The following is a 26,753-nucleotide window of genomic DNA, read 5'->3' on the forward strand; positions in this document are numbered from 1 at the left end:
ACCTGAAGGTCACAAGTTTGATTCCCAGGTAGGACACTGCCACTGTACCCTTGAGCAAGGTACTTAACCTGCGTTGCTTCAGTGTATATCCAGCTGTATAAACGGATGCTATGTAAATGCTATGTAAAACATGTTGTGTAAGTTGCTCTGGATAAGAGCGCGTCTGCTAAATGCCTGTAATGTAATGGTGTCTCAGATTTACCTGGTTAGGTTAACCCGGTGTGGTATGCTTACGGAAATATCGCAAGATACCAGATTCATGTTGTACTGTTCTGTCATGTTTGTGTCTTTATTTGATGACTTCAGATTGTTCCTTGTATATATAAGGAAAGAAGTGGAAATGATTCGAGGAGACTCATCAACACCGTCTCCTGCGCATCATTTACACGTATAACCTTTTCACCGCTCACATTTTGCACTCACCACTCACATCGTATATTATCATTATTACTGAACACGCTGAACTGCATTCATTTCAGCCTGCCATTCCTCTTTGACACACGTAGCAGTTTTAAGATCCTAATATACACATAGAACTCAGGATATCTGCACCCCGTAGTCACTCGCCTAAACACTGGTGCTGTAGCAGGATACACAAGCCAAAGACACGTCCGCATCTACCAAGTTAGATAGTTATCCGTATAAAGCTACACTACTGGCAGAAAGAAGTCTATTCCCTCTGTGCATAACTGTCAAGACAGAGCAAAGGTCATAAATACTATTTTGGAATCAGATAATCGAGATATCATTAAATGAATCCCATTCAAGTAGAACTGGGTAAGACTACACGCATTCCTTCCTTCGCTGTTTGGTTTGCGAAGGGGTTTCTTACAGTCGGTGACCTCGATGCATTGTTTGGTGTATCTGAGGGGTTTCTTACAATACCGTAATAGGTATTACTGTGTTAAGATCTGTTATCTGTCTAGTGGTACTTTCTTTTGTTACAACATAAATTGTTATTTTTTCTTTTGGTTAATATTATACCTATTTCTTATCAGTGGGCCTCCTTTGCCTTCTTGTTGCTATTGCATTTGTGTACTGAGACTAATATTGATGTTCTCCACTTCTATATGTCACTCTGGAAAATAACATCTCACCATATGATTATAATATATTTTCCATACAAAAAAGAGGCATAATGGAAAACATATACAAATACATATTTGAAATACATGTGTATAAGTGCTACCTGTCTCTGACTGAGGCACATGGCCCTGTGGACCCCCAGGTAGCCTTATCCACCTTCTTTTAGCTACATGGTAATAATTATAATCAGACTGACAGGCCACTCTCAACCCTTGTGTTCTGTCTATGTATTTGCACCTGTGAAACTTTTAGCCTGCATCAAATATACACTGGATATTATTATGATTTTAAAGTAATACAGAAATAAAATTTATGCAAAAAAATACTAAAATAAATATATAATTTATTGCAATTCCAAACAGTATAAACGTATGTCTAGTAGCCATTTACCGCTGCTAGATCACATTTAACAATTAAAGTGTCATTCATTTTTTGTGATAAAGATGGGATTTATATATTTTTTAATCCACAATTATGAAGGCATGGGAAACATAAATCATATTTATCAGTGGAAAATTTAAATGAAACAAAGTTTTCATGTAGTTGATTATTGATCTTTTTTCTGAATTGACATTCTCAATTATTATTTTTCTTTATATTATTATATTCAAAGAAACTATAGGAGAAAAGATATATAACAAACACAGATGATGAACAACAAATAAAGAATAAAAACAAGAACCACATTTACACTGGCTAGGCACTAGTTATGAAATACCTCTCTCAAAATTGTCATTCCTCTTTTACTAAAAGTGTAAAATAAGTCAATTTGATCCAAATTGACCACAACAGTTAAGGACAAGGTCCTTGCATTGACACTTCTATCTCTTCTATCTGCACAGATGAAGAAAGCTTTACTCTGTTTGGAGCTGAACAGGCTCTTTGCCACTTTACATATGCTAATTAATTTAGCTGGCAGCCACTCTTATCCAAAGCACATTACATAACTAACACCAATGATTTTTCATTTCAGGATACAATACTGAAATCAATCAACTTCACAACAGTGTGGTTTTCTATCAGTTGTCTTAAATTAATCATAGTCTGGCATGGTAACAATTTATCACCATAAAAAATAACCTTTGGGGCCACACGCAAGACTCCACAAACAATGAAAACTCTATTGATGTATAGAAGACTAGATGAGTGTCTTCAGATCCTTTAATATTCCTAACTTCTGGAAATACAAGAGAGAGGAGACAGGGAGGGATGCAGGTGGATGGGATGAGTTTGGCTTTTTGGCCCACATCAACTGCTGTACTGTCGCTGTGATGCTTGAGCCCTAAAGCCTCTTTGTGGAATTCAGATGAGATTTGGAAAGTGATAGTGTCTATCAAGTGGCAAGTGATATTTATTCTATTGGTGAATCATAGTTAAAGTACTCAGTGGATCAGTTTTTGTACACCAGCGCTAAAAAAAATGGGGGAACCTGGTACAGCGCAGACACACTGAACTATAGTTTTAGGTTTCTGGTCTATCCCTGGAGTCAGCGTTTTATATAATGCGGGTCTACTAATATAGAGGAAATTACCACAATTATGGGTCCATAATGAATGGAACCCTGTTGTTTTTGTTCAGGTTTTTATTTTTAGGGGTCCAGGCAATGAAGCTGCTGGAACCCCATTGAACCCTATTGATTTTGCTGGTGTTATTAGGGGCTGAGCATCATATGTGTGTAGGCACCTATTGATTTTGTTGGTTATTATTTTCTGCCATGGGAGTCCATGAAATTTGGCACACTGATAGAGGATAGTCCATAGACCCTTTCATTGCTGCTTGCAGCTGTATTTACAATTGTTTCACTCTACTGAACCAACATGTGTCGTAATATACTGTGACACCCCATTATGTAGGATACAAAGAGCATCCACCAAAAATATTATCACTGTGGCTATGTTATTGAGTATGCGCTGATCAACTAGTATTGCTAATTGGTGGAAGCAGGACATGCAGGTATAATATGGGAGTTTTTGTTAGTGACCTGTTGCTGTTGAGTGTACACACCACATTCTCGATTAACAACAATTGCAAGATTTTAAAAAGTGAATTTTTGGCATAAATGTTGCTATTCTGGCTTTGTATTAAAGTATTATTTTTAATTTGCAATTCAGGATATATATTATTCAGGCTGTATTAGATCTCATTGGAAATAAGAAACTCTTTCTAACTTTCTATAAAAAATAATAATAAAAAAACACCAACAAATTGAAAACCTGTGACACGAATGCATTCCTTTATGATGGCATAACGAGAGAACACTACACAATCAGTAACATAACGACCGGTGGTTATGCAGATTCATACGGTCTTCTTGTGTGAAATATTAAAAACACATTAAATCGTTTTAATAATTATTGCAAATTCTAGCAAATAATCAATGCTAAATATTCCTAAGGTGTCAGAAGTTACATGCCAAGTTATGCCACCCGTCCGAAGCTTTCTATCAGTGAAACGGTGCAGTGAGAACCAGAGCTGTAGACCAATAGTGAAATCTCGCTGTGTTGTCGCGATATTTCCGTTAGGCTGCTCACTTGTGACCTCGCGGCTTCTTTCCTAGTATGGAGAAAATGGCGGCCCGCGGAAGCTTTCAGGCAGCACCAACTGGCGGCGTTGGTGGTAGTATGGGTCCTGGGCCCCCGGTGACTGGTGGGGCACCTGGAATGGGACCTGGAACCCCTGCTGGTCGGATGGTACCGTCTTCGGGTGCACAGAATCACCTTTACCGTTCCCCAATGCCTGGCCCCGGATACCCGGTAGGACATGGAAGGAGGAACAAAGAGAAGGGGAATGAAGGGGGTCGGGGTTAATGCGATGATGTGAGACAAATGTGATCAAGCTAGGTAGCTAACGTTAGCATGACCTGATTAATTATTGACCATTGGGAGATAAACGATTTGGGAAAGCCCTTGTATGTTTGAGTTAGCGTAGGTTAGTTGGCTAGCAATTGCATGGACTTGTTTAGTTGCATTACGCAACCTTAGCTAAGTTAGTTAGCTGGCTGGTACACGCAACATTACGTTAGCTGGTTAGCTTTGCTAACCTAACCGGTTGGGTTAGCTAAGCTAAGTTAGCGAGTGTTAGCTTAATGGTAGTAAACGTTATCTGTATCGAGGGAAGCCGTTACCAATAACTTGCATTGTAGTTGACCCAATAAGCCATTTATCGTTATTTTATAGCGCTAGAGTAGCGCACTTCATTCAGGCAGCTAGTATTGCTTGATTAACGTTTGCTAGAATAGATAGACTAGCTAACATAGGCCGTGAAATACATATGATAATAGCAAGCTGACATCAGCTAGGCTAGGTGTATCTAAGACTTATTTCGAAGGAAGACTAGATCGTTAATGATATACAACCGGCTAAATGGTTTTAGCTGGCTTGCCATCTCGGCTTGCACTAATTGGTCTTTTAACATGCATGATCTGTGGAACAACCTCCCCTGAAAGTTTGAATAAATTTTATTTCAGTTCCAGCATTTTGGTTTTGTTGGTCGTGTCAAAATCTTTGTTATGGTTTTACCCATTTAAGGTGTGAAATCACTACTATGTGATTAGGATGTTTTTAAATGAACATTCTAATACTGATATAACAATCACTACTGGTAGTTGAAAGAAATGGAGTTCTATTTTTCAGAATAAAAACGACTAAAAAAGTTCCTAAAGAGTAGGTTTTTTGGAATGTTTTCCCCCCAAGAAATCTAAGTTGTGTTCTTGAACTCAGTTGCTTTCAGTTGTCACACTAGCATTACAATGTTTACTTAAGAACATCGTTATCACGTATTTGTGATTTTACACCTTAAAGGGTTAAAGACAGGGGCTGGGGAACCCTGGTTGGAGATCCATGCAGGTCTGCAGGCTTTTCTTTTGTCCTTAAAATCAGCAACCAGATCAAACCCAACAAAAGCCACTTTTCCACCGCATGGTACCGGCTCGACTCGACTCTACTCGCTTTTGGTACCAGGTACTTTGTTTTCCACTGCGGATAGTGCTCCCGTCAATGTAGCTGGTCGTCATAGCGACGCCACATGAGACTGCCATTTCTGACCAATCAGTGGTCTGCAGCGTTTTCACGTCACCTTTTGGTATCGCCTCAGCTCGCTTGGAACCTCGATGGAGGTGATACCAAAGAAAGTACCAGGTACCAGGTACTATCCACAACTTTTGCCCGATGGGAAACCAAAAAAGTCGAGGAGAGTCGAGTCAAGTTGACCGGTACCATGCGGTGGAAAGGCGGCTAAACTGGATAAGTTGAGATATACCTGAAACTGCTATTACTAGTTGACCAATGAATGACTCAGACCTCCATACACACACACACACACCTGTACACACCTTCACACACACCACACGCACACACCTGCACTCGCTTATGCTCTCACACACACACACACACACTTTTTATTTGACGAAGGAATGCATTTAAAAGCTAGTCAAAGGCGTAAATTAACCAGACAATTTCTGTTCCGAATTGGTACGACGGCGGTGGACGTTAAAGAAATGGCATATAAGGCAGTTTCCCAAAGCAATACCTCCACCCCCTCAAAACCTTGGGCTTTTTTATTGCTCTGCGTCTGAAAAGATGTTCTGTTCCTCCTGCTCTCGCATCCTTGGCAGCCGCGAAAACAAAGCGGCCGGCAGCGACGGACTTAGTCCATCGCGGTATCTGTGCACTTTTCATCGCCAACAATAGCTCGGCGAAGATCCAAGGTCACAGAATTTTTATGCAAGAAGGTAATGGCGCTGGGTAATGGGAAACGGGCTGGAGCGGTCGACGAGGCTGCATCCTCCCGTTCGGTTCCCTTTCACTCCGCTGCCGGAGCTGGAGGTCGGGTTCTTTTCGCCGGTCGATTGTCGCTCGGGGAGCTGCTGTTTTTGGCCGTGAACCCGCCGCAAATCAATTCGGGGTCCGAGAACGAAAATAAGCACTCCTGTCACGTTTCTCAGATATCTTTCGGTTTTTAAAACATTTGCACGTGTCAGGCGGGCAGATTGCGTAAGGTGCAAAGCGCACCCCCACCGCCTCGAACTCATCTTGCAAAGTGATTGAGCGGTTTTGAGTTTAGGCAGTTAATAATTCAGTGGGACTTATTTCAGAGGCTAATTTGCATACAGAAGAACGAAAAAAATAATGCTTTAAGCCTGTCCTTCTGGAACAAGTTGTGCTTGTGAATACAGGCTTGTTTTTCTTTGGCTCGGTCAGTGTTTGAGGAATGGCTGTTGAATTAAGGAACAAGATTTTAACTTTTTGTTCAGAAAGTCACACTTTCTCCTGTGTGGCTCTGGTAGAGGCGGCCTGCAGTTTTGAAATGGCCGCCGGTTGTTGATTTTCTCTGGTGTCAAAGCTTATATGAACTTTGCGAGGCTTCTGTGGCTGGTGAGTCGTTCTCCTGTGCTTATAGGGTCCCACAAACCTGCGCCAAAGGACCGTATTCTTCCTAGGGCTCTTCCTAAAAGCCCTTTTCACCCCACCCCCACCCCCCCGCACACACACAGCTTGTGAATGGTGGAGGTCTAGTCATGGCCAGCACTGTTACAGAATATTCCATTAATTTAATTACTATTCCTGTATTTTTTGCCTAATACAATGAATGAGTTATTGAGGGAATTCATGGATGAATGGATAGAATGGGGAGAGTGCTGGTGTGTGTGTGTGCAGATGTGTGCTTTCACATGCGTGTGTGTGTATGTGTATGTGTGTGTGGGTGTGGGTGCGATTGCGTGCATGCGTGCGCGTGTGTGTATGTGTGGGCGTGCATGCATGCATGTTATGTGTGAGTACGTGTGTGCGTGTGTATGCATGCGTGTGCATGCATGTGTGTCTGTGCTTGTGCTGCGTCTCCGGTTCCGCACTGTCGGTCACCGCCTCTCGGATCCGTGCACCGTTTCCATGGCACCCGTTGGGAGCAGGGAATCTGTCATTCCCTCCTCTGAATCGCCGTGGCGACCAGCCGCCATGCATTCGGAAACCTGCAGCAGGCTCTTCCATTTCCTGGCGCACGGCTCGGTGAGTAAGCTGGCGACAGGTTGTCTATTAAAATTTTTTTTAACAGCGTCAGTCCTCGCTCACATCCGCTGAAGAGTCACTGCGTGAGCTGGCTCTGCTGTTCGTTTGCTTGCTTGCTTTTTGGAGGAATGCATGCTTTTCCTCCGGCGCCTATTGCCTGCGAGTGAAACACGGCGAACTTCCTCACTGGACGGCGCGGAGCTCTGCGGCGTTTCTCCTGTCCGCTCCGGGCGCCAGAGCGCTGCGGTCTGTTCTCTCTGCGCTCGGGGAACGGGGCGCTCTGCGCACGTGCACATTTCCCGTTCTCCAGCTCCCCGTCCGGCTCGCGCCAACGCTAGATCATCCCTCAACGGCTGTGCGCAAAGCCGAATACCTGCTGGCACGGTGGACGACAGGGGTGGAGCTTTTCGGTCATTTCACTGATCGTGGGATCCCGTAATGCGTTCGATTCCAAATCGATTCCTAACGCGGGGAAGAATCTGTCTTCAGAACGCATCTTGGCTGGGCGGCGCCCTTGGTCGTACAGAAAATGCATGAATGCATAACAGCGCACATGAGTGGCCAGGTTTTTCCCCATCACAATGAAGTCTTAATGTTTAATTTGCGTCAATAAGAATCGCATTTTATTATTTATTTTAACTCGTCCTTGAAAACCAATGCACGACGGCTTGGCTGAATACTCGATTCTGATTGGCAGGGACGTGTGTATTATTTCTCCATCTACGCCCAGCTATGAAGTAGGCTAGCGCCTGCAAAAGTTCAGTCGCCATTCTGAATGAATGCGCGTCGGTCTGACTCGATAACGTGGAAATTTGTAAGAGCAAGCTAGCTAACGGTTACGATATCATACTTTCAATGGTTGTCAGCTTGATGTCCATGAATAACTACTGAGGGCAGCTAGTCTAGTTACAGCTTCACTGCGTTTATAGTTTAACCTCTGTTACAAATATAATTCAGTAGTTGGCTAGCTTGCTATTCGTATTTATGAAAATAAAAAAATAAATAACACGCTGGAAACCATTTTGACTTAAAACCAAACAGAATTGTAATATTAGGCAACCCAGTTGAGGTAGTCTACTAGAAAGAGGTGTTTGCTGCTAAGTGGTAGCCTATAGAGTATGGGATATTTGAAGTAGACAAACGTTTTCTTTGAAATGGAATTGCATATTTTCAAATGCATGTTTTCATTACAATTGACAGAGGTGGTAAATTTGTCTCAGGCAATTTCTGTCGGCACAGGGTGTTCAATCTAAATGCTCAGCTGCTTGGACAAACCAACAAAAAGCATGATTGCAATCAACACATACATTTCAAAATATGTATTTGCTTTATTCTGTTCATATTAGATGTAGCAATATACTGTTTTAATTGCATTTCTTATTTTTTTACATAGGCTACTACATGATGAATTAATAAATGGAGCCAAGTTACTAACACATGGTTGTACATGGATAGCCTTTTCGGAGAAAATAAAAAAGATCAAGTAGGCACGTATCCGAGAAGCAATCGATCAGTCCATTCCTCGTACCCATCCGGGTAGACAGCCCGCCAATCCAGCAAAAATAATTTATTTTCACAATCCCCCCTACAAATAAATAAAACATTAATCTGACACAGATTTTACCATCGGTACTGGTGAGCATTGCATGTCCAGGAAACACACTCATCCCAGTACACCATGGGTGTGAAACCAAGAGTCTGCTTTTGGATTTCTACCACGTGCTAGGCGGAAGCATGGGTCTTGGACTGCGCAATATGAAATGAATGCGGTTTGGTGAAAAGTGCCTGTATACGATTTATTTATGTGTTTGTCACAGGTGATGTGTATTGCTTTTGTATGGGGGCGGCAGTGTGGTGTAATGGGTAAGGAACCAGTCTTGTAACCTAAAGGTCGCAGGTTTGATTCCCAGGTAGGACACTGCCGTTGTACCCTTGAGCAAGGTACTTAACCTGCACTGCTTCAGGATGTATCCGGCTGTATAAATTAATAAAATGTAAATGCTATGTAAAAAAAAAATGCAAATGTAAAACGTAAGTCGCTCTGGATGTGAGCGTCTGCTAAATGCCTGTAATGTAATGTGTGGTAGTCTTCATCCAATACTAATAATTTCCTTTATAACAGTAGAAGTAAGTCTTGAATCTTGAGTGAGAGATCATTGGGAATTTGAAAAGCAAGTGGCTGTATGAAGGCAGTTGATTGGCTGTCTTCTGCTTCCTGTTTGATGCATCAGTGTTCTCACAGTGCCCAGAGAGCCAAACACATGGGCCAGCTTAAGTGGGCTGCCTTGCATATGTATTGCATCTAACTTGCCTTATTTTCCCAACATGGCTAGTTTTATGACCAGCAAACAAAGATATATTTGAGTTTCTGTGTGAAATAGACTTGTGCTATTGGCCTCATGTATTTTTTGCCAAATATGTGGGATTTATCAGTATGTGTGTTAACTGCTCAGGCTAATTGTCAGTTTGCAAACAGTTTTAAATGTAGGTTCTATTCAGAGTCTCATCTGGCAACAGCCAAAATAAAAAGAAATTAAATTGCCCTTACACAAAATATGCATGAATGAATGAAATGCCCGAACATGATGCGCAGTCGGTGAATTATGTTTGTGTGGGAACTAGTTGGTTGTTACCATCTGTAGTGTAGTTAGTGAAGCCAGTAGAAATGTACTTCGTCAGCTGGTCGGTGGCAGGTTTTCCCACGTGTGTGTGTGTGTATGTGTGTGTTTGTGTGTACAGTGTTTGCATGTTGTAGTAATGCATGTGTATGTATATAGTATATAGTTGTATGTATTTAGTGTGTGTGTGTGTGTGTGCGCATTTGTGTGTGTAGTAATGCATGCATGTGTTTGTAGTTGCGTGTGTAGTTATGCTCTTGCATGTGTATGTGGTTATGTTCTTGCATGTGTATGTTGTTGTGTGTGTATGTCGTTGTAAGTGCATGTGTGTGTGTGTAGTTATGCTCTTGTGTGTGTATGTAGTTGTGTGTACATGCGTGGGTGTAGTCACGCTCTTGTGTGTGTGTGTGTAGTTGTGTGTACATGCGTGTGTATGTAGTTGTATGTTTTATACATTCACACGGTGAGAGTACACCGTGCAGGCTTTGTTCTCGGACGCCTTTTTTCTGCTCTTTCACTGTCCCATGAAATGAAGCCCGAGGCGGTTCGCAGAAGGAATCCAGGTAGAGACGTTTTTATAGGAGGCTATAAAATTGTCAAATGAATCTTCTTAGGATGTGCAGCCACAGTCGCTCAGAATGCAGTGTTCGCTAAACCCCACATCTGAAGCATTTACTTTTATGGGTTTCTCTAAGAAGTCATCACAGCGTTTTCATTATGCTAACGCCTCGCGTTTTGCTTCCGCCTTCAGTGTACGGTACAATACACCCATTGAATGCGTAAGCTGTTTTATATTTTGCCTGCTGACCTGTTTTGTTAAATTACTCATTAATGTCCAATTAGATACTGCCTCCCTTTTCTACTTGAAACTTTTTGAAGTATTTGAATATATGAATGTATTTTTGGAGCCATATGTGTAAATCTATAAAAATGTATGAAAAATGTACATTGTTGCTTCAGTAAATGTAGCAGGACCACCCGGGAAATTCTCCGGTGCCACACGCTACCGAGGGAACTGTACTAACCTCAGATCCACCCCCTTCCGCCCACAGAGACCCGGGATGCCCCCCTCCAGCCGCATGACCCCCCAGGGCCCGTCCATGGGGCCCCCCGGGTACGGCGGCAGCCCCGTGTCCCGGCCCGGCATGCCCGTTCTGGACCCGTCCCGAAAGAGGCCCGCCCCCCAGCAGATCCAGCAGGTCCAGCAGCAGAGCCGCAACCAGCAGTAAGGCCCCGAGAAGGAGGTTCCCCTGAGAGATGCCAATACACGCGCACTGGGCATGCTCAGAATATTAGTAACGCCTGTTACTTCGAATTTGATGCGAAACGGCTCCAATTTGGACCTGGACCTGGCTCGTAACTCAGTCGCTCACTCGTTCGAACTTTGGGGGTGTTTTGCATCAGTGACACTGTGTGTCCTTGTTTACAATTAGAATTCTTTCTAGATTTTTTATCTTTGCATAGCTGTCGCCCTCTCATTTCATTTTATCTGTTCTTTTTAATGGGTTGCTCTCATTTTGGAGATACAGTCCTTAGTTTCTGATAATGAGCAATAATAAGACCAGCATTAATAGAGTGTTACAGTTTGTTGTCCTAAAACCTGAAAGTAAGTTGGCTTTGTTGAGCCATGGGTTCCCTCGTCAGGTTTCCAATGCGTTTTTCCCATAGGGATTTTGTTTTTTACCGAAAATAAGGTCTGTGGTGAACGTACGCTTAAGAGAGCCCCACGTTTTGTTCTACAAGATCAATTACACCCATTAATATCACCATCGTGGATTTTGAAGCTGTTGTGTGCTTTTAAAAAGTAAGTTGCTAACAAGTGGCTATATTGAAACTACAACAATGGTCCGGCAACCACCACTCAAGTTTCCATACTAGCCCGCTTGCACCTTGACAACCGTTGTAGTTTCAACATAGCAACTTGTTAGCAACTTACTTTTTTATAGCACATAATGGCTTATAAATTCACGGTTGAGATATTAATGGATGTAATTTAACTCGTAGCGCAAAATGACAGCACAGACCTTATTTTCGACAGAAAAAAGAAATGCCTATGTGAAAAATAAATTAATGAAAAATTAATTTTCTGAGGGAATCCATGGCGGAAGTAACTCCAGAGTTGGCCTACAAAAAGATGTAACCACTGTAACACTCTATTGGGATCTCATTGGAACAGTCCTTATTTTTTCGCATTTCAAGTTTTCATGTTTTAATTTTATCAGTGTAAAGTATGACTAGATATCATTTAATGCTTGCATTTTTCAGTAATGCTATGGAGCCTCATAAGACCTAATTGCGTATGTTAATTCTGGTTCCATGTCATGTTCCACTGACCAGTCTGTCTGTGGCTCTGAGGTTCTCCTGTATTGTTAATGCTGCTAGTGACTGAAGCAACATTGTAGTCACTCATTGCGTATTGTCCTCAGTGCTAAGAAGAAGAAGATGGCCGACAAAATCCTACCTCAGAGGGTGAGTGTCCGTCTGTGCTCGTACCCAGCTGGGTAGTCGCGGTGAATTGGATGCTTGAGGCGTGATGTTTAGCCTGAGGTTCACCAGCACAACCGTTGATCTGAGTTGCTCGATTTATCCAGTGCACAAAATGGATTGAGTTGAAGTTGTACGTTTTGTTTTTCTTTGTTTGTTTTTTCCTGTAGTGGGATTTGGTGAAGGTTATTTCCCCTGCTCTCTTGTTTTTAAAGAACTTTCTGGAATTTCAGTCTAAATCAGTATGTGCAGCTGGGCTTGGATGGGTTGGATGTTTATAGATCTGGAGGGCTATGGGGATCCTCATGGTTGGGTGGAAAAACATATGGATGGAGCTCCAGTAAATTCTTCATTGGTAGTGCTGTTGTAATGATAGAGCCTTCTCTTATTGTGCTGCTAGGGCCTTCTCCCTTGCTTGAATCGTGCATGTCCCTTGTGATTTTTCTTTGCACATTTAGCTCTTTGATAAATGTGTGGATATGGATTTGTAGACCTGGTTGTTTTCCCGGTTCCTCCCCCAGATCAGAGAGCTGGTCCCGGAGTCTCAGGCCTACATGGACCTGCTGGCGTTCGAGCGAAAGCTGGACCAAACCATCATGCGCAAGAGGCTGGACATCCAGGAGGCTCTGAAACGACCCATCAAGGTAAGGCCTACATGAAGATTTCAGGCCACACGCTTACTCTGTAGTACGTTCCCTTTTAAAGGCGTATGAAACTCAAAACGTTTTTATTTATTTCATTATATATTTATTTATTTAGATGTTAACCAATACACAGCTGTTGTTTATGATAGCTGTTGATGATATGTCAGTTTCATATTATTTTTGTGCATTTTTAGATTGCTGCTCTTTTAGGCGCTAAATTGGGCGATTTTTCCTTTTACCAGATTGAAAAAGAAAAAAATGGACGAATGTCGCAGGATATTAGGTTCTGCTGTACCTGCGATGCTACGTGATGTATGGCATTTCTAAATTACTCCCGTCCCGAGTATAAATTTAATTTTAGACGATGCGTGGTCTCTCTGCGGCAGGCTCTCCCCGTCATCGAGTGTCACAATAAAAGTCAATAATGTGCCTGAAGTCAAGGTGGTAATTTAGTTAGCATAGCGCATGATTTTGATATTTAGTCTTGTTAGCTAGTGATTTTCAGTTTCGTTTCAAGGTTGATGCATACTTGATCGTACTGGGGAAAATGCCAAAGTAATGTTTGTATTACTCACTAACGTTAGAATCAGTCTTTTATCATAGCCAACTAGGCTACCATTCAATGTATGTATGGAAGCTACGCTCGCCCCAACTGACCCCCCATCCCCTCTCTTTCTTAGTTTTTATTTATTTATTTATTTATTTATTTATTTATTTATTCATTCATTCATTCATTCATTCATTCATTCGTTCATTTATTCATTCATTCATTTATTTATTTATTTAGTGCACAACCCCTGGAGGTTAGCATCACTGTACAAGCTGCTTAACCGAAGTGTGTTTTTGTGCTTTGGACCACAAACCACCGAGTGCCCCCGAACTTAAATGCCATACTTAAATGTCCACAACCCTTTAAGGTGTAAGATCACAAATATGTGATTAGAATGTTCTTAACTGAACATTCTAATGCCGATGTATCAAGCACTACTGGTATTTAAAAGCAATGGAGTTCCAGAGGACTGAACACCATTATGTTGTGTTTAAAAGATCATAACATTCAGTTCAAATAACATTTTGCTGAAAGTTTTCATAATTAATCTAAATGTTCATTATGTTCTGTTTAAATATTAATAACATTCTATTTAAATGTTGATAATGTTCTATTTCAATGTCTACATGTTGCTGTTTGAATATTTATAATGTTCTTGTAATTGATGTTTGCTTTTTGCTTTCTCTTTTAGCAAAAAAGAAAGCTCCGTATTTTTATCTCCAACACTTTCAACCCTGCGAAGCCAGACGCGGAGGACGGAGAGGGCACTGTTGCATCATGGGAGCTGCGCGTGGAGGGCCGGCTGCTGGAGGACGTGAGTTTGGCCCGCACGCGGTCTTGGGCCCCAGGAGGCTTCTTTGAGATAAATTACACCTATTGCTATCTCGACCGTGAATTTCGAAAACGTTAGGGGCTTTAAAATAGCAAGTTGCTACATTGAAACTACAACGGTTGCCATGTGCAGGTGGGCTGTTATGAAAACTAGAGCAGCAGTTGCAAAAATGCGACCACTATTGTAAGGCACATGCCAGGTGTGAGGATTGATCAGCCAAGTTACTCAGTGGACACTGGTACACCTGAGCAAAAAAAAAAAAAGATTAAGCACGCAATATCTAACCGCTTCTTTCTCTTGCAGACTGCCGTGTCCAAGTACGAGGCCACCAAACAGAAGAGGAAGTTTTCGTCCTTCTTCAAGTCGCTGGTGATCGAGCTGGAGAAGGACCTGTACGGCCCTGACAATCACCTGGTGGAGGTGCGTTCGCCCTCGAGCGCCTGGCCTTCGCACAGTTCAGAGGTTGCGTTCTTAGTGGGACCCGCTTTGCACTGTTTGCCGATAGCTCATCGGGCTGGCGCGAGCTTGCCTGTTCAGTGACATTATCGGAAGAGCTGGTGATTCATATCGCTTGCTTTGGAGGAGAACGCTTGTCTGCGCTGATTGCATTTACAATTTCTCCTGAAACTGGGGAGAAAGGGGAGTGCGGAGGGAAGTTTTATTTATTTATTTGTTTATTGATATATTCATTTATTTTTTTAAGAGAGAAATATGGCCTGTTTCCGGAATGTTCTCTCCTAGCCGTGCTGTGCCGGTCTGTGTAAACGTTGGTCTGTTTTCTCCCTCAGTGGCACAGGACCAGCACCACTCAGGAGACGGACGGGTTCCAGGTGAAGAGGCCGGGCGATGTGTGCGTTCGCTGCACCGTGCTGCTTATGCTGGACTACCAGGTAAAAACACAGCACCTGTACACAGGGCTAAGGTGCTGGACTACCAGGTAAAACACAGCTCCTGTACACAGGGTTAAGATGCTGGATTACCAGGTAAAACACAGCACCTGCACACAGGGCTAAGATGCTGGAATAACAGGTAAAACACAGCTCCTGTACACAGGGCTAAGGTGCTGGAATAACCGGTAAAACACAGCTCCTAACTGCACCTGCACACAGGGCTAGGATGCTGGACTACCGGGTAAAACACAGCTCCTGTACACAGGGCTAAGGTGCTGGAATAACAGTAAAACACAGCTCCTAACTACACCTGCACACAGGGCTAAGATGCTGGACTACCAGGTAAAACACAGCTCCTGCACACAGAGCTAAGATGCTGGACTACCAGGTAAAAACACAGCACTTGTACACAGGGCTAAGATGCTGGACTACCAGGTAAAAACACAGCACTTGTACACAGGGCTAAGATGCTGGAATAACAGGTAAAACACAGCTCCTAACTGCACCTGCACACAGGGCTAAAACGCAGCTCCTAACTGCACCCGCACGCAGGGCTAATAACTAGGTGTTAATAACTAGGTTGTAACTTGTAAAACACAGGTAATGACAAGGCTAAACTGAAACATAGGCAATGACAGGTGAGAAACAGGTGTAATGACTGGTAGAACACAAGTAAAATGGGTAATAGTGGGACAAGCACGGGTAGTAACAGGTAAAATACTGGTAATGGTGGGTAAAATACAGAGCTTCTGACTGCGCCTGTACACTAGGGCCAACTTTGTTTAGTCGAATTCTCAAAGACTAATTTTTATAATTTTTTAATTCAGCATGAGCGAAGGCAGGCGTGCAGGCAGGCTATTCTGAGTAAGTAGCCGTAATTGTCTGGTGCAGTCTATAGAGTAGCCCGTGCCTGTGTTTGGGTTTGTGCAATTATCTTTAAGCAGGTCTCAAAACAGTGTATCGCCTCACCATTTATCAGCATTTTTTTTTATTTTTTCAGACCTGTGTTGGTGTTCATTTATTTGTCTCTCCCTGAACAAAACAGGCTTTTTTTTTGGTATGCTGTTTATGCCGACGTTATGTTGTTTATGTTGTTTTTCTGGTTCTGAAGAATGAGCTTTTGAAGGCATATTTATGGTGAAAGTTTTGTTTTTCTGGTTCTGAAGAATGAGCTTTTTAAGGCATATTTACGGTGTAAATTTGTTTTTCTGGTTCTGGTCCAACGGGCTTTTAAAAGCATACGGCATAAAAGCTGTGCTTATTACTTGCACTTGCAATTCACAGAAGTTTTTTTGAAACAGTCTGCACTTTTATTTAAGATGAATTGACATGAATGTGCCAGGGCAGCGTCTAAATACATTGCATTTATATTTTAATTTAATCAGCCCAGTATACCGGGGAATAGATTATGCATTATTAGAATATGCCTGCTGGATAATGCGCTATTAGATGTATTTTATGGTTTGGTTTAGTAGCCAAATAAGGCAGTCAATTCTGCATTGTCTAGATCACACGCATCGGCACAGAGAATCAGTGCAGCAGTTGTTGCAAACGCTTGGGTATGTTTTCTTTGGTGTCTGTGCTTGTCCCTCTAGTGTAAACCTTCATGAACTTCATAAGAGAGTCCGCACCAAAAGGAAGAGAATAGCAGTGCATACAGTGCTATTTATTTAAATGAATCTGATGTCTTCAAATTTGGAAGAAATAAATGTTCAAAAATTTTGATGGATTTTTAGTTTAAAAAAACCAAACAAAAAAAACAGGTAATTACTGGTAAAAAAAACCAAAAAAAACAGGTAAACCAAAACCGGTAATAGAGGTAATAACAGGAAAAACTGGTAAAACACCAGTATTAACAGGTCAAAAAAAAACAGGTGATGGGTTAAAAAATTGGTAATAAAGGGTAAAAATAGGCCATAATGGGCAAACACTGGTAATAACAGGTCAAAAAAACTGGTAATAACTGGGCAAACTCAGGTAATAACAAGTAAGAAAAACTGAAACATAGATAATAACGGAAAAAAACAAGTAATAACTCGTAAAACAGCTCCTAAGTGTACAACAATTTCTGTTGAGTCAGTTCAGGTAATTCATTAAAAAGTCTTTCTAATGGGGATGAAATCTGTCAAATACATTATGGGTATTTTTCTGTTTGTGACCTGACTTAGAAGTTAATTTCCTGACCTCGTCCCAGCCCTGCATGCAGTACGTTCTAATGTTGTCGCTGTAGAGAGTTTGAAGAATATTCAATGCCGGTCGCAGTGATGTTGTCACTACGCCCTGCAGAAAGGATTTGCTTCCAGCGGCGGGGCTGCTCGGGTATTGCCCACAGAGCTGAACGCAGTGTTGCTGGCTACAGTAAACGCAGTGTTGCTGGCTACAGTAAACGCAGTGTTGCTGGCTACAGTAAAGGCGCTTGTGCAGAACTTCGCCACAAGAGGGCGCCGTCTCGGGTGGATTTTGGGATTTTGGGAACCAGCCCTTCGAGTCACATTTTCAGCATAGTAGTTCTACGGTTTGCGAACACGACGACTCGCTCAAAATAACAGCAGTCAGGGCTGCTGACGGTCGGTGTGACGGTTTGTGTTGTCGTTTCACTGTTGATTCCTTTGAGTGATGCTGTACTAATGGCGGGTCTCTACGCCCTCCCCAGCCCCCCCAGTTTAAGCTGGACCCCCGCCTGGCCCGCATGCTGGGCATCCACACGCAGACCCGGCCCGTGATCATCCAGGCCCTGTGGCAGTACGTCAAGACCCACAAGCTGCAGGACCCCCACGAGAGGGAGTTCATCAACTGCGACAAGTACCTGCAGCAGGTCCGAGTCGCATGTGCACGCACGTACACACACACACATCTATGCATGCGCACACACACACACACACACACACACACACAGAATAGTAGTATGCATGAGAGAATAGTATGTGTGAGAGAGAATAGTAGTATGTGTGTGAGAGAATGGTTAATTGCACATAAAACTGTCTGGGCCTATCAAAAACATTACCATTAAAGTGAATAATAATAACAGAATCACAGAAAGTAAATTATCCTTTTTTGAACGTGGTGTCGATGCCATCTTCTGGCAAGGGTACACAATGCACTTTGTCTCCTGAAATGCGAGACGGAATTCAGAACTTCAGAATTCTCTCCAGCATTCCGTTCGGCAGCTTCATTAGCGTCCGGTTTCCACGCTGTCGATCCAGTATTGTGAGTGCAATGAATTTTCCTTCCTGTGCGTTTAGATTTTTGAGACCCACCGCATGAAGTTCTCCGAGATTCCACAGCGTTTGCACGCGCTGCTGATGCCTCCTGAGCCAATCATCATTAACCACATCATAAGGTAACCATGGCGCCACGACCTCTGACCCCCCTCTGTGTGTCGTGAGAGTAGGGCCAAGCGCTTTACCGACTTTTTTCTAGCCCTTGGTTTTGTCCTCCCAACAGCAAGAGGGCGCTACAGGGCCTTCCAAAGCTGCTTGTTAAGTAATCATCACACTGCAGCGCCTCCAAATTAATCATCTAAATCAACCATTTGTCCAGATTATTCAGATGATGGGTGGCTGGGTGTGAGCTTTTGTTGTGGCCTGATTAATTCAATAATTGTCATCGTCAACAAATAGCATAATTAATTGAGTCAGATCTCCACACCAGGCCTTTTCAGACGGGATCGAACACATCTGGTGTACAGGCTCAGCCCTTTGTGCCAGTAAGCTTTTTCGCTGGTCTTTTACTACAGTACCCATCAATGCTTATTGCTGATTACTATTAATTACATTACATTACAGGCATTTAGCAGACGCTCTTATCCAGAGCGACTTACACAACTTTTTACATAGCACTTTACATTGTATCCATGTATACAGCTGGATATATACTGAAGCAATGCAGGTTAAGTACCTTGCTCAAGGGTACAACGGCAGTGTCCTTACCCGGGAATCGAACCGGCGACCTTTCGGTTACAAGCCCAGTTCCTTACCCACTGTGCCACACTCCGTACACAGTACTACAATTAATAATTGTAGTACTGTGACACTTGGAGCATAGTGTTGCAGTGCATTACATCTGGGCAATTGGCACACACTCTTATCCTGAGTGACTTACACAGATTGCGTTCTTTTACATATTAGAGATGCCTTTACTACTCATAAAGCTGGATAGATACTGAAGCAGTTTGGGCTTGTGCATATGCTGTGCTTAAGGGTACCATAACAGTGCCCCCTCCTGGGAATTTAAATCTACCGTCTGGGGTTTGTTCCCTAACTACTGTGCTACACTGCTGCTCGGTATAATGGTAAAACAGGTTAAAAGGTGTTTCCCAGGTAACGTTGTAACGAAATATACGATATCCTGGTCTGAGAATGGTTTAGCTTTGCTGCGGTGTTTGAGAGAGGCAACCCTCATGAGCCCGTGTTAACACTCCCCACCCCCTGCTCCCCCCCCCCCCCCCCCCCACCCCAGCGTGGACCCTAACGACCAGAAGAAGACGGCCTGCTACGACATCGACGTGGAGGTGGACGACACGCTCAAGACCCAGATGAACTCCTTCCTGCTGTCCACCGCCAGCCAGCAGGAGATCGCCGGCCTGGACAACAAGGTGAGCCCTGCCCCCTTTCCCTTTTTTCGGGAAAAGAGAAAGCTTTTAACGTCGCGGTAAATTTCACCAGACAGCTTTTAGCCGCACGGTGTTCCGAATGAACTTTAGTGGACCGGATAACAGGGAGAGGGAGGCACAGGGCATGCGTAGCACCCCCCTTTTAGGGGAAAAGGTGTTGTAGGGGTCTTGAGTCAGTGACGCATCATAAACAATCTTTATATATTTTTTGCCAGTTTATTTTGTGTAAATACATTGGAAGTTGAATGTACCTCACCCCTCTCCTCTGTGTACTGTTGGTATTTCATAGCTGAGCTAATAAAACCCTGTGACTAAGCTCTAACGGTGTGCTGGTAAATAGAAAAACAGCATTTTTTACCGTTTCTGAGATTTTTAAATTTTTTTTATTTGAAGGTGAAAGTTTTTGTACACCACCTGTGATTGATTTATCATTTGTGGATACTTCAGTTCTTCTCCCATACTCCCGGGAGTATTGAGTGTTTCTCCCGTTTGATCTGAACGTGAGCAACGCATGACAACGCGTCCGGCTCGCTCAGTATCACTTCTCAGTATCACTCACTTATGCCCAGTGCATTAAATGTTGCTCCTTACGGTTATTTTTAAAAATCACCATTTCACTTCTTAATATCCTTGTCGAACTAAATATGTCACCGTCCAGAGAATAACCGATACGTTTGAACTGCCTTTAAAGCGTTACACACACACACACACACACACGCATTACGTACACACACAATAAAGTCAGACACCATTGACCCCCAGAGTCGTTTCGGGTGTAGAAATCACAGCCCTATTTATAAGCATAAATGGCATAACCGAATGGATCGTGGTAGCCCGATATCTTGAAAATTTTGGTTTTTCTTGTCCGCGGTTTGTCGTAGAAAACGGTACAGGGTATGCACACCAGCAGGTCCTGCTGCTCCGCTCTGCGTTAGCCCCAAGGTGCCTTTGCCCGACGTTCTTCGCTTCACGGTGCAGATGAGTAACTTTACGACCGCAGCTCCCCACGGAGTTTTATGCCCGCACCTGGAGACTCTTTCAAGCTCGTATATTTTATCTGGAGTTGTTAAGTGTAGTTTTTAGAGCCAAGATGGAGGCTGCATGTAAATCAAGTTTCCTCTTCTGTACTCGGGCTGTGCTGCTCTGTGGAGTGTGGGCACTTGGCAACACTCGCCCAAGCCTGTTCTACTGGAAACTGGAATTCTTTCTCTCTCCCTCCCTCCCTCCCTCCCTCTCTCTCTCTCTCTCTCTCTCTTTCGCCCCCTTCGCACTCTCCCGTTATTGCTGTCACTGCTCGGAAAGTGTTTTAACTCTGACCTGTCCGTCTAATTATGTATCACAGGAAGAGCAGTGTTGAGCCTGGATGTTAAGGGCGGTTGCAGCTACTCGCTGTCCTTTCAATTTCCTTAAATTATTACTGTTTTGGCAATGTAAGTGTCAGCCAGTCCGCCAGCGATGCTTATGTGGATGTTAAGTAAATAGAATTGAAAGTGATTGTTGCCTTGACAACTACCTCGTTGCATTACATTTAGACAGTTAGCAGACGCTCCTGCTAAGAGCAACTTTCATTGCTTGTGTTATTCGTACGTACAGGTCCATTTGTACACCTGGATATTTACTGAAGCAGTTTAGATCCAGTACTTTGCTCAAAGGTACAATGGTGACGCTCCACCCGGGAACTCGAACCGGCAACCTGGGGGCTCCAAGCCCCAGGCCCCTAAATGTGATGCTTCGCTGCCACCCACAGAGGGCGCTGTTGTGTCTCCGCAGATCCACGAGACGATCGAGACCATAAACCAGCTGAAGACGCAGAGGGAGTTCATGCTGAGCTTCGCCCGAGACCCGCAGGGCTTCATCAACGATTGGCTGCAGTCACAGTGCAGGGACCTCAAGGTACTACATTTCCCATAAGTCCCCATTACAAGGTAACCATCAGAAAATGCCGCCACAGAACATAATCCAACCATTAACTGCCGATTTGCTGTCAATACATCCTAAACATTCATTGGGAGTGTAGGGAATACATCTACTAATTACAGAATAGCGAGCCTCACAGATTGTTGTATTGTTAATTAAAAGATTAGGAGTTTGAGTTGGAAAGTTAGCTGGTACCTCCCAATGTTGGTGTGGCATGGACACCTTGTGAAACGGGGGCTCAGATTTTTTTTGCTGACTGATCAGCAAATATAGATTTTTTTCTTCAGTCCCTAAATGTCTCGCCCACACAGAGAGGTGATGGCAGTAGAGAATGTTAAAACAATAAAAGCAAAATACTAGTGGCCCCCCAGATATGATGTATTCAGAGAATAGTTCTTGTTTGATCTTTTTATTTTTCCATTTTATTTTAAAACCTGATATATACTTCCCTTTGAAATCTGTAGGATTCTTTATCCACCCTGAGAGTTTTTGAGACGCGAGCTCTACACCGCTTGCCCAGTCCGTGTTCGGATTGGACATAACAGACAGCGGCTTTTATAGATGTTGTAACTTTGTGCTGAACGCAGCCGCCTCGTGTTATGATGTCACGATGCTGAATTGAGTTGTTACGACCCTGCCCTGAGCGTGCGTGCGCGTTTGCAGACCATGACGGATGTGGTGGGGAACCCGGAGGAAGAGAGGAGGGCGGAGTTCTACTTCCAGCCCTGGGCCCAGGAGGCCGTCTGCCGGTACTTCTACTCGAAGGTGAGGCGGTGCTTTGGGTGCGGAACGGCACAGGTGTGCGGTGTTAGCGTACGGCGGACGGGCGAGGGTACAGCGGTCAGGGGCACTGCACGTCACAACCAGCTCCACTTAAAAAGCATGCAGAGTAACAGCCAGGTACGAGGCATGGAATAAGGTAATACACGTGGATAATATAGCAGACATGGATAATGTAATACACATGGATAATATAGCAGACATGGATAATGTAATACACATGGGTAATGTAATAGACATGGATAATGTAATAGACATGGATAATATAGCAGACATGGATAATGTAATACACATGGATAATATAGCAGACATGGATAATGTAATACACATGGATAATATAGCAGACATGGATAATGTAATACACATGGATAATATAGCAGACATGGATAATGTAATACACATGGATAATATAGCAGACATGGATAATGTAATACACATGGATAATATCGCAGACATGGATAATGTAATAGACATGGATAATTTAACATATATGGATAATATAACAGACATGGATAATGTAATAGATATGAATAAGTTAATAGATGTGAATAAGGTAATACACATGGATAATATAACAGACATGGATAAGGTAATACACGTGGATAATGTAACACATGGGTAAGGTAATAGATGTGAATAAGGTAATGCACATGGATAATATAACAGACACGGATAAGGTTACAGACATGGATAAGGTAATAGACGTGGATAATATAGCAGACATGGATAAGGTAATAGACGTGGATAATATAGCAGACATGGATAAGGTAATAGATGTGAATAAGGTAATACACATGGATAATATAACAGACATGGATAAGGTAACACACATGGATAAGGTAACACACATGGATAATGTAACAGACATGGGTAATGTAATAGACATGGATAAGTTAATAGATGTGAATAAGGTAATACACATGGATAATATAGCAGACATGGATAAGGTAATAGATGTGGATAATATAGCAGACGTGGATAAGGTAATAGATGTGGATAATGTATCAGACATGGATAAGAAAATATACATGGATAATTAATGGACATGGATTATGTAATAGACGTGGATAAGTTAGACATGGATAGTTAATACACATGGATAAGGTAATGAACATGGATAAAGTAATAGACTGATAATGTAATACACCTGGGTAATGTTAATAGACGTGCATCAGGTAGGTAGTAAACGTGGATAAACACATATTGGTGTAAGGAAAGATGGAACTGGTGAATATGTGAGAAGGTGAAGAACACCACCCATTCTGTCGATGTTATTGATACGTTATTGTTATGTTAGGAACTATGCTTGATTTATCTTCTAATGAAGTAAGTAAGTGTATGGTTGAATCCTACCTAGAGAAAAAAAATATGAAGTGGGGGTTGTCACCTCAAACATTTCATCATGTTTCATTTGTCTTGTGCAAAATAATGACTGAACGTGGATATTAATGGACCGCGGACAAAGTGTTTCGCAAACAGAATCGCGCAAATTTTCCCACCCTTCGGTCTGATTAATTTTGGCAAACCGTTACGATGGGTCTGTTTTTTGAGATCAGCTAATATTTGTATTAGGAGCATGAGCACGGACGTAAATTGGTACCCCGGTACGGTGCTTAATCTGTTTGTATTTCTCACTCCGTGTCCCTGGATATGCTCCAGGGGTTACGGTAACTGATTGAAGTTGTGTCCGACAGATTCATTGGCTACACGACACATAACTCACGCGTTAAGCCCGCCCCCCAACTCCCCGCTGAAGGCTCTACCGTCTCCTGACGGTTCGTGTAGAAATTACATTTGTATGTTTGTGCGTGTCAGTTTAGCTTGGCCCTCGGTTATATTTTGCCTCAGAAAGCCAGTGACCTTTTTTTTCAGTACCTCACTGATGTGACTATTGTCAACATCCCATTCCCAAATGTTGATGGGCCTTAGGAAAAGGGAAGAGAGCGTTCCACGGATATCCGGATTTCCCGTCTCAGAGCTGACCGAATCAGATCATCCATACGTGGCTATATTCAATAAAGCAAAAACCTCTTTGTGTGATTGACAACCCACTAGGCAGAGAAGGGTTATTTCACGGATACCGTATTTGTTTTATGAGATTTCAAGTGTAGAATTCCTCCAAAAAATAAAAAGGCTTTGCACTACTCCTATCTGGTGCTGGTAGGCTCTGAAGAAATGAGAAGTGTGTATGCTTGTGTGTGAGTGAGTGAGAGAGAAAATCATAAGTGGTGCGTATGCATGTCTGTCTGTGTGTGTGTGTGTGTGTGTGTGTGTGAGAGAGAAAATCAAGTGGTATGAGTGCTTGTGTGTGTCTGTGTATCTGTGTGCTTGTGTCTGCATGCGTGCCTGTGTGTGTTTGTGTGTATCTGTGCGTGCTTGTGTGTCTGCATGCGTGCCTGTGTGTGTTTGTGTGTGTGTGTGTGTGTGCGCGTGTGTGAGCGTGTGTGTGTGTGTGTGCGTGCGTGTGTGTGTGTGTTTGTGTGTGTGTGTGCGCGTGCGTGCCTCTCTGGTCCCCGCTGAGCGTGTGTAACCCTGCGGCTTCCTGTGCTGTTTCAGGTGCAGCAGAGACGACAGGAGCTGGAGCAGGCCCTGGGGATCCGAAACACATAGAGCCCCGCCGCCCGCACCTCCAGCCAGAGGCTCAGGGGGGGGAAGAGGATTAACCGTGCACCCATCCACCCCGGGACTTCCTGTTTTCCCTTCTTAAAAAAAAAACAAAAAAACCTCACTCAGATTTATAAACTTCCGCCGGCGTATAAAAACAAACGCTGCCATGTCATGGTAGACCCGGCCGGTGCAGCTGTTTGAGGCCACTCCATTACACGTTTCACTGCCCAAAATAAATAAATAGAGAGAGAGAGAGAGAGAGAGAGATGTAGTTCTTCACTTCTCCTCAGAGACTCAGTCCAGCTGTTGTCTTTATCCCGTAAACTAGCAACAGACTGAAGGATTGGAGCACTACACTTCAACATGACGCTCCTTCCATCACTTCTAAGGATGGTCGTGATGGTCATAGGTGTAGTACTTGTCCTGGAGAGGGGGAGTGAGAGAGAGAGAGAGAGAGGTGTAAAGAAATGGTATGGAACCCACACCTCTTGTGTTGATGTTTTCTCTGCCCATTTTTAATGATGGAAAGTGATTTAGAGTCACTTACTTTACTCCCCAATCTAAGGCAGCCACACAGTATGGAATCCTTAAATTATAGTCTCACAGCAGAAGCTGCTGCAGCATATCCTGTGACTTTGTAGTGAAGCTGACTTTTATGTTGTGCCTTCTTTTAAAGTATATATCCCTTTGATCTGCATCATGGCTGCAGGGGGTGGAAATTGACTTAAACAGAGTGGCTGTCATCTTCATCCTCAAAATATCGGTTTGTCTTTTTTCCTGAGTGTGTGGAACAGTTATAAAACACTGAAAATGGGTAAAGGAAAGCAGCTTCGTTCATTTTGTGTGCCACTGTAGGCTCGTGTTGAATGGACCGTTTTCATTGTTGTAGCCGATTTTTATTTTTTTTCCTCCTATGTTTACGTGTTTTGTCCAGGGGCTGTTTTCAGGTCATGCCTCGGAATTCTGACTAGTCTCGCTAGCTAGCAGTGTATGAAAATATAAATATAAATTAGTACATTTATATCGTAGGATGTAGTACCTGAGATGTCCATTTGACAGCAAGTGGAAATTCGGACTGGGACAATGGTGTTGATTGACGTGGAATTCCCGGGACCGCCTGTCCTCAGATCTATGTTCAGCAAAAACATCAGAACTGTTCTCATGAATTCATTCAGTGAACCCAGTGGTTACTTTGGGTACACGATGCAAATCTTGGAACTGGTTGTACTAATCTCATTTATCTGTGGCACTGATGCTAAGGACAGGATGTTCCGAGTTTTTTGAACGAAAGAGATATTCCTGTCTTCGTATGAAATGCGTAAAAGCCATAAGGTCTTGGTGAGGCATAAGGTCATTGAAGTCGTAAATTGTGACACATTTAAGATCATATTCTGGGTTTTTAGCCAGCTCTAGATAGAACAGTAGAGATGAATTTCATGTTGTATTTGATTTCCTTGTATTTGGCCCATTTTCCTCAGCCTCTTCCTAATGGGTTTTATTAGGCTAACTGTTTCTGTTCACTAGTCAGAGACGAGGGTTTAGTTAAGATTTTTCCCTATGACATTTTATGGACCAAATATTTGTGTTCGTTATTAATTTACTCCGTGTTTACCCCAAAATTTTAATAAAGACCACCCTTAAGTTGATGCTTGCTGCTTATTTGTTTAGCGCTGCTTATTTGTCTTATCATTTTCTGAAGGCGCGTGTCGCATGTAACTGGAAAGGGGTAAG

General features: G+C 42.9%; 1 protein-coding gene across 1 annotated transcript; it reads left to right on the top strand.

Moving 5' to 3' along the window:
• The first annotated feature begins 3,617 nt into the window (after positions 1–3,617).
• On the top strand, positions 3,618–26,668 carry LOC118211277 (SWI/SNF-related matrix-associated actin-dependent regulator of chromatin subfamily D member 1-like). The gene is made up of 13 exons (XM_035388361.1): positions 3,618–3,839; positions 10,759–10,931; positions 12,133–12,175; positions 12,712–12,834; positions 14,076–14,198; positions 14,520–14,636; positions 15,005–15,106; positions 17,760–17,921; positions 18,349–18,446; positions 19,565–19,700; positions 21,489–21,611; positions 22,299–22,400; positions 24,972–26,668. Exons 1-13 carry the CDS (start codon positions 3,645–3,647, stop codon positions 25,023–25,025), a joined length of 1,551 nt encoding a protein of 516 aa, XP_035244252.1. The 5' UTR covers positions 3,618–3,644; the 3' UTR covers positions 25,026–26,668.
• Positions 26,669–26,753: the final 85 nt, after the last annotated feature.

Source organism: Anguilla anguilla, chromosome 13, assembly GCF_013347855.1.
Source record: "Anguilla anguilla isolate fAngAng1 chromosome 13, fAngAng1.pri, whole genome shotgun sequence".
Classification (NCBI taxonomy): domain Eukaryota; kingdom Metazoa; phylum Chordata; class Actinopteri; order Anguilliformes; family Anguillidae; genus Anguilla; species Anguilla anguilla.

Excerpts from the sequence above, each read along its gene's own strand:
- LOC118211277 (XM_035388361.1), top strand. The coding sequence starts at position 3,645 with ATGGAGAAAATGGCGGCCCGCGGAAGCTTTCAGGCAGCACCAACTGGC. Across the intron at positions 14,199-14,519 it reads AGGGCCGGCTGCTGGAGGAC|ACTGCCGTGTCCAAGTACGA; the intron begins GTGAGTTTGGCC and ends TTTCTCTTGCAG. Across the intron at positions 21,612-22,298 it reads CACAGTGCAGGGACCTCAAG|ACCATGACGGATGTGGTGGG; the intron begins GTACTACATTTC and ends GCGCGTTTGCAG.